Source organism: Rhinatrema bivittatum, unplaced genomic scaffold (genome assembly GCF_901001135.1).
Source record: "Rhinatrema bivittatum unplaced genomic scaffold, aRhiBiv1.1, whole genome shotgun sequence".
Taxonomy (NCBI): Eukaryota; Metazoa; Chordata; class Amphibia; order Gymnophiona; family Rhinatrematidae; genus Rhinatrema; species Rhinatrema bivittatum.
Window position 1 is genome coordinate 181684 of NW_021820598.1, and position 13159 is coordinate 194842.

Genomic DNA, 13159 nt, shown 5'->3' on the forward strand with positions numbered 1-13159 from the left:
TCCAAACCCCAATACAATGACGATTTGAGATCAAGCACTCCAGTATGTCACTTTTGCTAGTCTGGAACACCAACCCAGGGGAGCACGGAAAATAGTCTATCCTACTGTACGTGCGATGTTGAGGAGAATAAAACATGTAGTCTCTTACAGCTGGGTGATAATATCTCCACACATCAATTAAATTAAAACTAGCAACAAGCTTTAATAGGTCTTGTGCCAGAGTCACCCTGGGCCCTGCCTCTGATGTTTTATCTATGCTAGAGTCAGGGCTAATGTTCCAATCTCCTCCAATGCAAAGGTGCTGTGGTCCCCAAGCTAACAGCTGTTCAACAAACATTTTATAAAATTCTGATTGACCATCACTGGGACCATAAATATTGACCATCATGAACTTCATATTCAGCAGGGTGCAGTCAAGAAACACATATTCCATCTGGATCTTAGTAAGAACGCTCTACCTGGAGGGGCACATGTTTATCCACTAAGACACAACTCCTCTACTTCTGGAATTATACGAGGAGTAATATAATTGACCTACCCATTCTCCTCACAACTTTTCGTGCTCCACCCTAGTAAGATGGGTTTCCTACAATATACGTTTTATGTCTACGTGCAAATTGCAAAATATGTTTCCTCTTGATAGACGAGGAAATTCCCCGTACATTTAGTGATATGCAATTAGCTGAGACACTCATATCTGTTGAACCTTTAATGTATACAGATGAAAGGAACTACCAGAGTCAAGAGGAAGGTGAAACTACAAAATGCATTCAGAAACCCCTACTTATCCACACCATGCACCCCCAATATACATAACCTTACATCGATTTTGCAGCTAACAAATCATCCCCACATCCTAAATATGCCTGTTTTTAAATGTCCCCCCCACCTAAGAACCTCATCCCTAAACCCCCCCATTCCCCTCCCAACCACTTAACTATTTTAGAACTAAGCCACCTACCCCTCCAGGCCTTCTCCAATCTACCCAGCGACCCCCTCAACTAGGCAATATTTTATTTATTTATTTATTTATTTTGGGTTTTTATATACCGGCATTCGGGAACGCAGTCCCATCATGCTGGTTCACATAGAACAGGGGTGCATCATAAAACATAAACTAAAAACAGTGGTGCGGAAAATGCAGTTACATATAACAGGGAGATTGGAACTTGGCAGAGAAAGAAGAGAAAGGACAGGTTATTAATTCAAACATGTAAACAATAATGGAGATGGTCAATCATGGTGTAATTGGAGATAAGGAATTGGCGAGGATGAGATATATTAGTTTGAGTCCGGGAATATACGATATCCCCAATCCATAATGTATGAGATTGTGAAAAACCCCATCCCCATAAAAACCCACCCACAGTAAAAGATAAATACAAACTAAGAAAGAACCTAGGCCCCCCCTTGGTGGAAGCACCCTTATGACCAAGGGGAGAGGTCATCATTGGGAAGCACACAATTACCCCCTTTCCCACTCCTCCCAAGACCTCCAAAATCCCCCTTCTCTCCCCCTTACCTCTTAAATCCAGCAACCAAGCAGCGGAGATAACATAAGATCCTCTGAGGCAATAGCTCTTCTCCACCCAACCCTCTCCTAGAGCCCCCCAAACCTCACTACCTGCAACAAATCCCTGCAGAGCCATTACCTAACCCCTCTCTATGTGCCCACAATAAATAATCGTAAGGTAATATAAGCATAAGCATGGCATATTCCATTATTTGCATTAATTGTAACAGCATTAATGTGTAAACCAGTATAGGGACTACAGCGCTCACACTCAAGCCCTTCAGTATCTTCCAGGACTGACTGGAGACTAAGCAGGACAGCGCATATGTAAACTGGCTCTGCACTGCCAGTTAAATCACATGGGAGGGAGCTCCCTAGCTCGTCACGTCAAAAGATGCTAAATAAGCTGTTACTGTTCATTCTGTGCTGCTGTAAGCTGGACTCAGCACTATCTTGGTCACAACAAGTGGCGACCCAAAATGGTGGCACTTCCGGTATAGAAGTCTCAATATAGGTCCCCTTCCCCCCCAACCAAAGGTAGTACAATATAAAAACAAGGTAAAAAATAAAACCAAATTCCTGTAAGGTCACGCATAATCCAGATCAACTCTTCATAATGAGTCTCCAGGAGCCCCCCAGATTCCAATCAAGCCAGTCGGGCATAAACTAAAGAATCAAAAGCTTGTACACCAAAGCAATTTCACTCACCTTTGCTGCCTCGGGTGTCCGGGCTGCTTTGCCTCGCCTGCTCGCGATGAGCTGATCGCCATTGTTATTGCCTGTTCTTATGCAGTCGAGCCTCACCCAGTTGGCCTAGGAACTGCTGTACTTCTGCGGGAGACTCAAAAAGCCTAGGCTTATTTTTGTCCACCTCTTTCAACTTTGCTGGGTAAAGCTAGGCATACTGAATAATGCTTTGTTTGAAAGATTTCTTAATCGCGCTGAAGCCTGACATTTTTTCTGTAGCATCGCTGAGAAGTCAGGGTAGAAAGACATCCGGTGTTGTTGAAATGTAACCTCTCCCAGCATGCGGGCTGCATTGAGCATTTTTATTCTGTCGGAGTACCATGCAATTGGAGAATCATTGTACGCAGTCTTCCTCCTGGGCCCAGGGGTGGAGCGAGCATTCTGTCTGAATGTCTTGATCTTTTTCGGCCAAGTCATGGGCCTCTGGGACCCAACAGACTAAAAACACCCTCAAGTCTGACCCCTCGCACCTCTCTGGTGACCTAACAGTAAATTTTTCCATCTTCCCTGATTTTCAGTATCTAACTTCTCAGTAAGTGCCGCATATCTTTGGCTTTAGTGCGTTCACTTTTTGCCATGCACCAGTGAGATACATCTCCAGGTCCTCGACACTTGCAACTGTCCCCTCAATACGTGTGGAGGCCTCCTGCACCGATGCGACTAAGGGGGCCACCTTATACCACCATTTTCATTTCAGAATGAATACTCGCAATAAGTTTTTCTGAGAATTTTTCAAACATCGACTGCAGGGTTTTTGTTAATCAAAGGGGTCGAGAGAACAGGCCATGCCTCATTTGAAGCCTGCTTACCCGTTTCATCTGCTTTTCCAGAGGCAAGCTTTTTTGGTTGCCTTTGCAATTTTCCCCAAAGTTCTCCCCACATTGCAGGCAGGGACTGCTTAGGATGATGTTTGCTCATTATGACTTCAGTGACTGCAATCTGAACACATGAAATTTAGGATAAATGGTTCAGAGTCCCAGGAACGCCTCTCAACCCCATCTATTCAGATGCAGCGCGCATCACATACCCTTCTTATTTTTGGGACTTTGATGCCCTGTATACCGAGTGTCTTAAAGGTCCCAGAGTATCTCATTGTGCAGGTGGTTTTTCTCAATGCTGCACTGATGCTTTTCTTTGACGGCATTGGGGCAGATTGTATTAAGTGCGGCGATGAGTCTCTGTGCTTTGCCTTGCTAGGCACCATGACTGACTCCATGGACGCTTCAGGCTCAATACCTGGCAGGCCATCCAGTCTGGGTCACCCCGGTTTGAGAAAGTAGTTCTAGAGGATCTGCTACAGCAACTTTTTGACAATGGAGAAGAATAGTGACTTCCAGAAGCAGTCCTGCTTTTATTGCCAGTTCTTGGACAAGCTATGTTTGCTGCCCTCGATCTTTGGGACCTAGGAAACATCCGTCCACACACAGGACAGTTGGGCTGGTAATGTTCTTGTCCTAAGCATCGATAGCATAGGTCATGTACATCTGTTTTGGACATTATTTGTCCTTCAGACACAAGTCTTGAAGCCACTGATAGTTTTCTTTGATGCCATCTGGAATCTTCTGAGGAAAATTTTCAGTCATTGAGGTTTATTTTTTTGTTTTGTTTTTAAAGTTGTAATTAGCATTGAAAAGTATTACTGTGGGTCGCTAGAGAATAGCAAGTCAAGAGAAGATTATTGACTAAGGAGAAAGAAGTTGAAAGTCAGAGAAACCATCAATGCACAGCACAGATGAAAACAGACTGAGGAGACTCTGAGGTAACTTCCACACATGCTCAGTAGAGCTCAAAGCTCTACTAGCTTAAAGAGCAGTTCCGTTCAGTGGCGCCTAATGTCATCCACAGATCATATCTAATTCAGCCTTGCTTATTGATGGAAAAAAATATGTATCCAAGAGGATTAATAGCCTCGCTACTCACTACCAACGGTGAAAAAAAAAAAACACTCACTGATGTATTTTTCTTTTCACAAAAAATGAAGAAAACAAATATCACAGTTTAGCGGTTTTCGCTGTTAATGCAAAAACCAGTGCACACTTGCACTCAGAGCTAACATGAATACGTAGGAGACGCTGGTATAAATTATGGCTGCTGTCATTAGAAGAACAATGCCAATGCTACCTATGGTGGGCTGACAAGAATATCCGTTGGGTGCAATCACACAGCTTAATTAAACAACGTGGAATGCCCTGCCATGCCCCCTTACCCCATGTGCCATGCCAGCACATGGGGTAAGGGGGCTTGGCAGCCTCCCCTTGCTCCTTTGGTCTTCCAGCCTCTATTGGGCTAGGGCGACATGGGCCTTCACTCACTGCTACCAACGGATCGATCGACCGTTTTTTTATGCCCTCTCAATTCCCCAGTCATCGCAGCCAACAGTCCTTGGCTGGGGACCACAAGAGTGGGGCTTCTTCTGTAATCCTGCCATCACAGGCCCAAGATTTCAGCCACTAGGTATCTCCGTTGCACAATGATTGAGACTCCCTCCCCCGGGGGCTGGCAGTGTCAACCTTGCTGCATCGGCAGCAACAGCCGACCTGGAGAACAGAAGACCTCATCTGATAATTTAACCCAAGTCCCCCACATGGCTGCTTGCAGCACTCACCCCTGGGGCCCCCCAAGTCAGCCCAATGAATGTCTGTAGATGGCTCATTGGAATTGGTCAGAAAAATGCACTCCACTATTATTATACAGATGGAACTAGCTGGCTATATCTTTATAAAGCACACAGTAGTTTTCATTAGTTTCAATGAAGGCCATTTCTTTTAAAAGCCTGGTAAAAGAATAGGGGTAGATTTTTAAACGTGCGCGCGCTTCCCGACGCGCACCCATGGATGTGCCAATTTTATTACGTGCGCGCGCCAGCGCGTGTTATAAAATCCCATGGCCGCGCGCATGGAAGGGGGGAACTTATGCAATTTTTGCACAGCGATGCATCCGGCCTTCCCAAGTTCCCTACCTAACCTCCCCTTCCCCTCTCCTCCCCACCCCCTAAACCCTACCTTTTCCTTGTTTTCTTCTTTATTTTGCAACTTACTTCAGCTCCCAAGCTGAAGTAAGTTGCACGTGCCAGCCAGCTGCCGGTGCGTGGGTCTCCAGGACAGCCATCAACAGCACTGTCCTGGCCTGCCCCCCCCCGTCCAAGAAGCCCAGCACTTGAGCGGGTACCGGCCTCTTGGAAAATTCACCCGGCGCGCGCAAGGCTCGGCCACGCGCGTAAAGGCCAAATTTTACGCGCGCAGGCATTTAAAAATCTACCCTATCATTTTTTTTCCTTTTAAAACTGGTATACAGAATTTGATCGCCGCCCCCCCCCCTCCCCCTCCCCTTCAGCTTGTGTTCTAGTCTCTAACCTTTAATCCTGGCAAACTGACTGCTTGCTGACGTGTTAGCTGGTGATACTGAAAGCTTTTTCTCTGTGCAGAATTTATGCTTCACCTGGGCTGAAAGCATTGACATTTACTGCCCTGTCACTGGCCAGGAGTTCCCAGGTGCTTGCTCCACACACACAGTGCTGCTCTCATACAGTTTGTTTTATCGGTTACTTGCAAAAGGAGCTGATGACAGAATGGAACTCCCATTCCCAAAACCAAATCCTAATGACAGACCACAGATAATCCAAGAACCCTGTTTTGTCTGCAGTTTAGAATTGCAACCGGGCTCCCTTATTTTACTGTCATTTGTCAACATCCACACTAATTAAATGGCAGAACTCCATCATTTGGAGACTCAAGTTTGGACTAGCAATTGGGCCGAATAGCTGTCATACTGGACTGTAGCCAAAAACTCTGTCCACAAAGCAGGAACTGTGGTTTTTGTTTTGTTGATAAACGGATCACTTCTGTGCAATCCTGGATCACCATCCACAGAATCCTGCCTGTTTGGTAATAGCCTAATTATAGGCAGAGATTGTAGATCAATGAAACCTTCAAGCAGTGTTCCACACAGGAGACCTATGGACAGGCTGAGGATGGGTTGCATGGTGTTAAACAGGGTAGAAACTATTTGAATAACAAGCAGCAGACACTGGTGGTGCACAGAGTTCATGTTAAGGAGAAGAGCATGAGTAGCAGAATTCCACAGGGATACATCATAGGGCTGGGACTATTCAATGTCTTAGTTAGCAACATTGCAAATGAACCAGAAGGAAAAGATAATAAGACTTGTAACAGAGTTATTTATAAAAGCCTCAGCAATGGTCAATTGTGTTGCACTGCAAATATAACCGCAAAAAGGGTGTCTTGAGAGCAAAAACCCAGAGGAATGGTGTGAGGTATGGAAAGCCTCAGGTCATGAGTAAGACTTCATATAGAGGCCAGCTCTGGTTCTCAATAGCCACAAACAGATTTGGTTTGCAGGATTTCCACAGTGAACCTACATGAGTGATATTTGCATACAATGGAGGCAGAACATGCAAATATATTTCTGAAAATCACATCCGTGGCTCTTGATGATCAGTTTGCTACCCCTATTCTAGAGCAGCACGTCCAGTTCTGAGGGCTGCTTTTCCAAAGGCATAGAGAGCCCAGAGGGTCCACAGCAGGGCTACCAAAATGGTGTCGAGCCTATGCCACCTGTAAGGTGAGACTTATGGGCATAAATGTTTATATACTGGAGAAGAGGAAATCAAGGGGGCTATGGCAGAACAGCCATATAGCTCAGACATACAGAGAAAATGTTTTAAAATGTTGTTGTAGCCCCGGCTAAAGCAATTTAACTCACCTAGCTTGCCCCCCTCTTCAGCCGAGTTAAGACCACGTGAGGGCTTTTAGCTGGACCGTGAGGAAGCTTTCCCGGTGGGGGAGAGGGGGGCCCACTCAGATCAGAGAAGTAATCAGCAGACGCACAAGGCCTTTTCAGAAGTACATGTCCTATTTTAACCCTCCTCGACCGCCCCCAGGCACTCTCTCTCTGACAAGTGGCATGAAATAGACGAGCTAAAAGTGCCCGTGTAATTTACAACCACGTGGGCTATTTCACAACCGTCTCCATAGCGCAGAAGCATTTTTCAGTTGAAAAGAAGTTCTGTACGGGGGTAGAATCAGGAGTCCCATAACGAAGCAATTTCTTCACAGAAAAAGACTGCGGACGGACGGAGCAGTCTCCCAGCCGAATTCACAACGGCATGGGATAAGGCTCGGGGGAGGGGGGGGGGGGAGATCCTCGGGGGTTGGGAAATTGCAGGGTTAAGGCGGAGCTCAAGCAGAGACTGTGGTACTGGCAGCCAGTGGAGAAAAATGGGTGGACCCGGCGGCTCCGATGGTGTCTCCCCTACCTCAGTCTCCCACATCTCTCTGGTGCAACTTCTACCCCCCCTTACCCTCCCACCTACGTAAAAATAGCGCGCGAAGACAATCTAACCCGGCCCGACCGCATTACCTACACACGTGGATTAGTAGCTGAAATAATACGGTTTTCAAAATCCAGTCGGTACAGGAAGCACTCAGAAATGTCTTCCTTCCCCCAGGCAATGGAGCTCTCCCCACTTTCATCGATTCACTGGCTTTATTATTCCATCTTTGCTGCGCAGTTCGAAACGGAGTGCAAATTTAAAAGCACGACCCTTTAACCGGTGCTATACAGACGCATGCTACACTGCGCAAATAGGACGCAGAGCTGTCAAATTTTGGCCACAGAATTCTGTACGCCTTGCCCAATAAAACTAGGGCCCGCGCTTATAGGCCACATACACTTCCTGCGGTCTGCAGTGTTACCTAAGAGAGATACTTTTTGATTTTTTAATTGCTTTTGCTGAGCATTTCTCAGCAAATTATCAAACATTTTTACTACTGAAAAGTGCTAAGATATTCAGAAGGTGATTAAATTAACACCAACTATTCCTAAACCATCTAATTAACAGATAATTAAAGCACTAAAAAGGATGTTAATAGAACAGGTAAACTAGGCATTTGTAACACTTTATGAGCGAATGATTTTTTTTTTTTTTTTTTTTTTAAACAAGGTTCAGCTACATCACTCCAGTTCCTTCCAGGCATAAAACATCCTCACAAAAAATAAATGTGACCTACCAAAGTTATTAGCAGGGTACCGTTTGCGCAACTTTTCTGTTAGCTTGGACACCTTGTTCCTGAGCACCTCGTTCTTACTCAGAAAACCGTTGTCTTGGAGGCCTAGGTCATATTCCACGGGGCACTGGGAGACGTCGTCGTCCTCCTACACATGAGAGAGGAACTTGGTCTTAGCAAAAGAAGGACCTACAAACCAATGAACGACTGAAAAGCAGACCCGCTCCCAAGTTCGCCCGCCTAATAACGTAGCCATGGCGTTGCCCTGCTCCTACTGCCCACCTGGAGCAAAGACTTTGACCGTAGTGCTCCCGCGCCCCCCCCGGTCATTAACACAGGTGACGGCGCAGAGGTCCAACTTGTTTGCAAAGCTAGGTTGTCCATTAGAAAGTGCTCCATTGCATGGTTTGAAGGAATAAGCCCCAAAAGGACAGCTGGTAAGAAGTAGAATTAAGGAACAGTTAAAAGTAATGGAAGATATCTAGGACAACCTGTCCAAATGTGAACACAGGCCTAAGACAACTTATAGACTATAATAGACCAATAGTCTTTCTTTCTTTTTTTATACCGAAGTATAGCTGAGTGCCTTCACCCCGGTTTACAGTGAAACAACTTCATACAGAGAATGAAAACAACCATGTTTTTAGTTCTTTTTTGAAGGTTTTGGGATCTCTGATAGAGCTTAGGTGTCCTGGGATAGAGTTCCATATTATCGGTCCTGCTATCGAGAAGGCTCTATCTCTAGTGGCCGAAAGTTTTGCAGATGATAGGGGTGGAATGATTAGAAGTAGTTTGTCAGAAGATCTTGAAGTACGTGGTGATTTGTGTATTGAGATCATGTTGTTCAGAGAGGAATTGTTATCTTTGTAGATTTCGTTGTGGAGAATGTTTAAGGATTTGTATTTGATTCTTTGTGTAATGGGTAGCCAATGAAGATTTTTTAGGGTTGGAGAAATGTGATCAAGCTTCCTTTTGCCAGTGAGTACTCGTGCAGCGGCATTTTGCAGTAATTGTAGTGGTTTTAGAGTAGCTTTGGGTAGACCTAAGAAAATTGCGTTGCAATAATCCAGGCTTGAGAAGATGAGGGTTTGAAGAACTGTTCTGAAGTCATTTGGGTACAAAAGAGGTTTGAGGTGTTTGAGAATCTGGAGTTTATGAAATCCTTCTCTTGTTTTTATAGCGATACAATTCTTAAAGCTTAGGTCATTATCTATCCATATTCCAAGATCCTTTATTGGATTCTTCATTTGAATATTGGAGTTATCAATTTGAATATAAGGTATTTGTGAGGGTTGGACTGAGGAATTTCTTTTTATTAGGATCCATTCAGTTTTGTTCATATTTAAACATAGCTTTAGTTGGTTTAGAAAAGTTTGGATTGATTTGAGGTATTTTACTGTTAGGCAAATGGTTTCTTCAATAGTAGATGTTATAGGGATTAGTAGCTGGATGTCGTCTGCATAGAGGAAGAATGGGATGCCTAGATTGGCAATGAAGTTGCAGAGTGGTAGAAGATAAATATTAAATAGAATGGCAGACAAGGCAGATCCTTGCGGCACTCCTGTTTCAAATGGGTAGGGATCAGATGAGCAATTATTAAAGGTGACTTTGAAGAATCTGTCTTTTAGAAATGAAGTGAACCAACTGAGGGTGTTTCCAGTTATGCCTATGTTGGCAAGGCTTGATATTAGTAGATTATGATCTACTGTATCAAAGGCAGCAGATAGATCGAGCATAACCAATAAGTGATTCAGTTTATCAAATCCTCTTGTTAATTTATTAGTTAAATTTATCAGAAGGGTTTCAGTGCTGCGGTTCTTTCTGAAACCATGTTGAGCGGGGTGAAGTATGTTGTTGTTTTCAAGGTGCTCATTTAGTTGAAATAGCACAGTTTTCTCAATCAGTTTGGCTAGTAAAGGAAGGTTGGAAATTGGACGGTAGTTATTTAGATCATTGGGATCAATGTTCTTTTTCTTAGGGATCGGAGTAATGGTTGCAGTTTTCAGATTGGTTGGGAGGAAGCCTTCTTCGAGTGACTTGTTTATAATTGCGGTTAATGTAGGAGCAATAATATGTGATATTTCCTTTATAATTCGAGTGGGAATAGTATCGAGCTCATGTTGTGCTGGGTTTATTTTTTGAAGTATCTTTTCTAGTTCGATGTTGGATATTGATTCGAATTTTGACCATGAAGTAGATGATGATGTAGTGTGAGGAATATTAAAGGAAGGGGTGTTAAAAAAGTTTGTGATTTTGTCTATTTTGTTTTTAAAGAACTTTGCGAGATCTTGACTTAGATTATTGGTATTGGGGGTTGATTTATCTATGCAGCTGCTATCTATTAGGTTCTTCACTATGTTGAATAGTGAGTTTGATTTATTTGTGGCATTTTTGATCTTTAGACTATAGTATTCGCATTTGGCGTTTAGGATCGCTTTCTTGTATTCAGCAAGTTTAGAGGGGTATCTTTGGTTGGTTATTTGGCATTTGGATTTGCGCCATTCTTTTTCCAACTTTCTGAGGTTAGATTTCAAATTCAAAAGTTCAGAGTTGAACCATGGATTGTTTTTTGCTCTCTTGTGTTTTATAATTTTTGTTTTCTCTGGATTTATGTTATTAGCAGTTTGTTTTGTGAGACTGAACCAGGACTGGGTAGCATTCTGGATGTTGGATAAATCTAGGTTTGTGAGTTGTTTACTCAATTCTTGTTTGAGGGAGTTGAGTTGGAAGGGGGGTCTGTATTTGAAAGACAGAGGCGATTTGTGTTCATAAATTTGGTTTGTGATTACTTGGGCACTGCAATTAATGAGAAAGTGATCGGACCAAGGAACTGGTTTAATAGATGTTGTGTGAGTATTAAAGTAATGGTTAGTGAAAATTAGATCTAGGGTGTTACCAGCTCTGTGAGTGGGGTTGTTTATAATTTGGTTCATGTTGAGGCTGGCAAGCATGTCAAGTAGCATTTGATAATTTTGGGAACTAGTTGAGTTGTTGTTTTGGAGGTTGAAGTCACCAAGAATTATTGAAGGTTTTTTAACACTGACGTTGGTTATAAGAAATTCAATCAGTGTGGAGATTTCATTGTCAAGGAGTTTTGGGGGACAATATAATATACAGATTTGAAGAAAATCAGATTCTAGCAGTGCAATTTCAAATTTTGAGGGGAGGTTTTGAGGAATCATTTTCATATTGAAATTTTTTTTATAATGAGTAGTAATCCGCCACCTCTTCGGGATTTTCGAGGAATTGAGAATAAATCATACTCATTATTGGAAAGTTGATTTGTTAGAACCGTGTCAGTTTCTTTAAGCCACGATTCTGTTATTGCAAAGAAGTCAGGGTTCTTTGTGTTTATCAGTTCTGATATGATCATTAGTTTCTTTGTTAGTGATTGAGCGTTTATCAAGAGGAAAGTGATGTATATGAGGTTTTTGGCTTGTTTTAGCAGTGGGATATTTATTAGGTAGTTTCTTTTTTATTTTTTGTGGAAGTCGTGGTGATCCATTGTGGTTTAAGCAGGTGATGTCAAAAGGGAGGGTATTGCGTATAGACTTCTCAGCAACTCAGTTAGCTGCCCACCCAGAAACGCCCAGTGGGGACTGAATCTTATTTATTTATTTAGCGGTTTTTATATACCGACATTCAATACGGATATCACATCGGTTTACAATAAACGAGAAACTACGCTTAAGAGGCGTTTGACTGGTAACAGGAGAACAAATACATACAATGCCATGAACAGAATGTGTGTCTATATGATATATATATATATATATTAGGGATGTGAATCGGATCCGATATCGGATCCGATTCACATCCGATATCGGATCCGATTCACATCTATAGAGATGTGAATCGGAACCAGAATCGGATCCGATATCGGATCCGATTCACATCCCTAATATATATATATATATATATATGGGGATGCAAATGTGGAGAGTAAATATAAAGGGAGCTATATACACAGCTCTAAAATTATTTACAAGGTTGCTTATAATACACTAGGGGGAAGTTATCAAATAGTTACTGTATCGAATGTGGATTGAAGTTATGAGGTACAGAATAGAGAGAGGTATGGTACATGGTATAGCTTAGAGATTAGGTAAGAGAAGTTAGGAAATAAAGGTAATAGCACGTGTATCAAGAATATAAGCAAATGTCTGAAGTACATAAACAGCAACATAAGGAGGATGCTGTGTGGCTAGGATGAGTAGGATTAGGTGTAAGCTAGTGCGAACAGCTATGTCTTTAGTTTTTGCTTGAACATTTTTTGGCAGTCCTCCTGGCGTATATCTATAAGGCGGGACCAGCTACGGAGCATGCACGTGCTCTTGTGGATGCCAGGTTGGTGGTTTTGGGGAAAGGTTGGTAGCAAGGTATTGGTTTCTGGTTGGTTTAGGTGACTCGTGGAATATCAGTGAATCACTGAACCAGTTCATCTCGGGATTGTGAAGAACCTCGTAAATCTCGTCACTGACATTTCAACTGCAATTCTGGAACCCCACTCTCTCTCTCTCTCTCCCCCCCCCCTACCTTACACAATCTCGGCCTGTACTCACCATCACCATCAGCTGCTGCTCCTTTCTCAAGCAGCACGGGGGAAAAAAAATTAACAAACATCAAGGAAAAGAAAGAGGAAGTAGAAAAGAAGAGCACTTAAGACAGAATGCTCTGCAAGAGAAATCTGCACCTGCCTTCTACATCCAAACTTGCCCATCCTAAGCAGGATCTGAACCTCCAGGTTTCTACAGATAAATATGCAGAGTCTAAAATGTATAACTTTTAGGAGCTGATTCACTGAATCGCCATTTACACTCGCACTCAGTTGCTCACTGCTCCTCGAGACTGTTACATAGCATTCTCTCTGCGA

The 13159-nt window shown here is 43.1% G+C and overlaps 1 protein-coding gene across 1 annotated transcript in view; it reads right to left on the reverse strand.

The window, feature by feature from the left end:
• The window catches only part of ZFYVE27 (zinc finger FYVE-type containing 27), a gene marked incomplete at its 3' end in the record, with an annotated part of 105354 nt that overhangs the window by 38773 nt on the left and 53422 nt on the right, over positions 1–13159 (reverse strand). Inside the window, 1 exon segment of the mRNA XM_029586160.1 lies at positions 8290–8434. Within this exon segment, the coding sequence (XP_029442020.1) occupies positions 8290–8434 (145 nt within the window).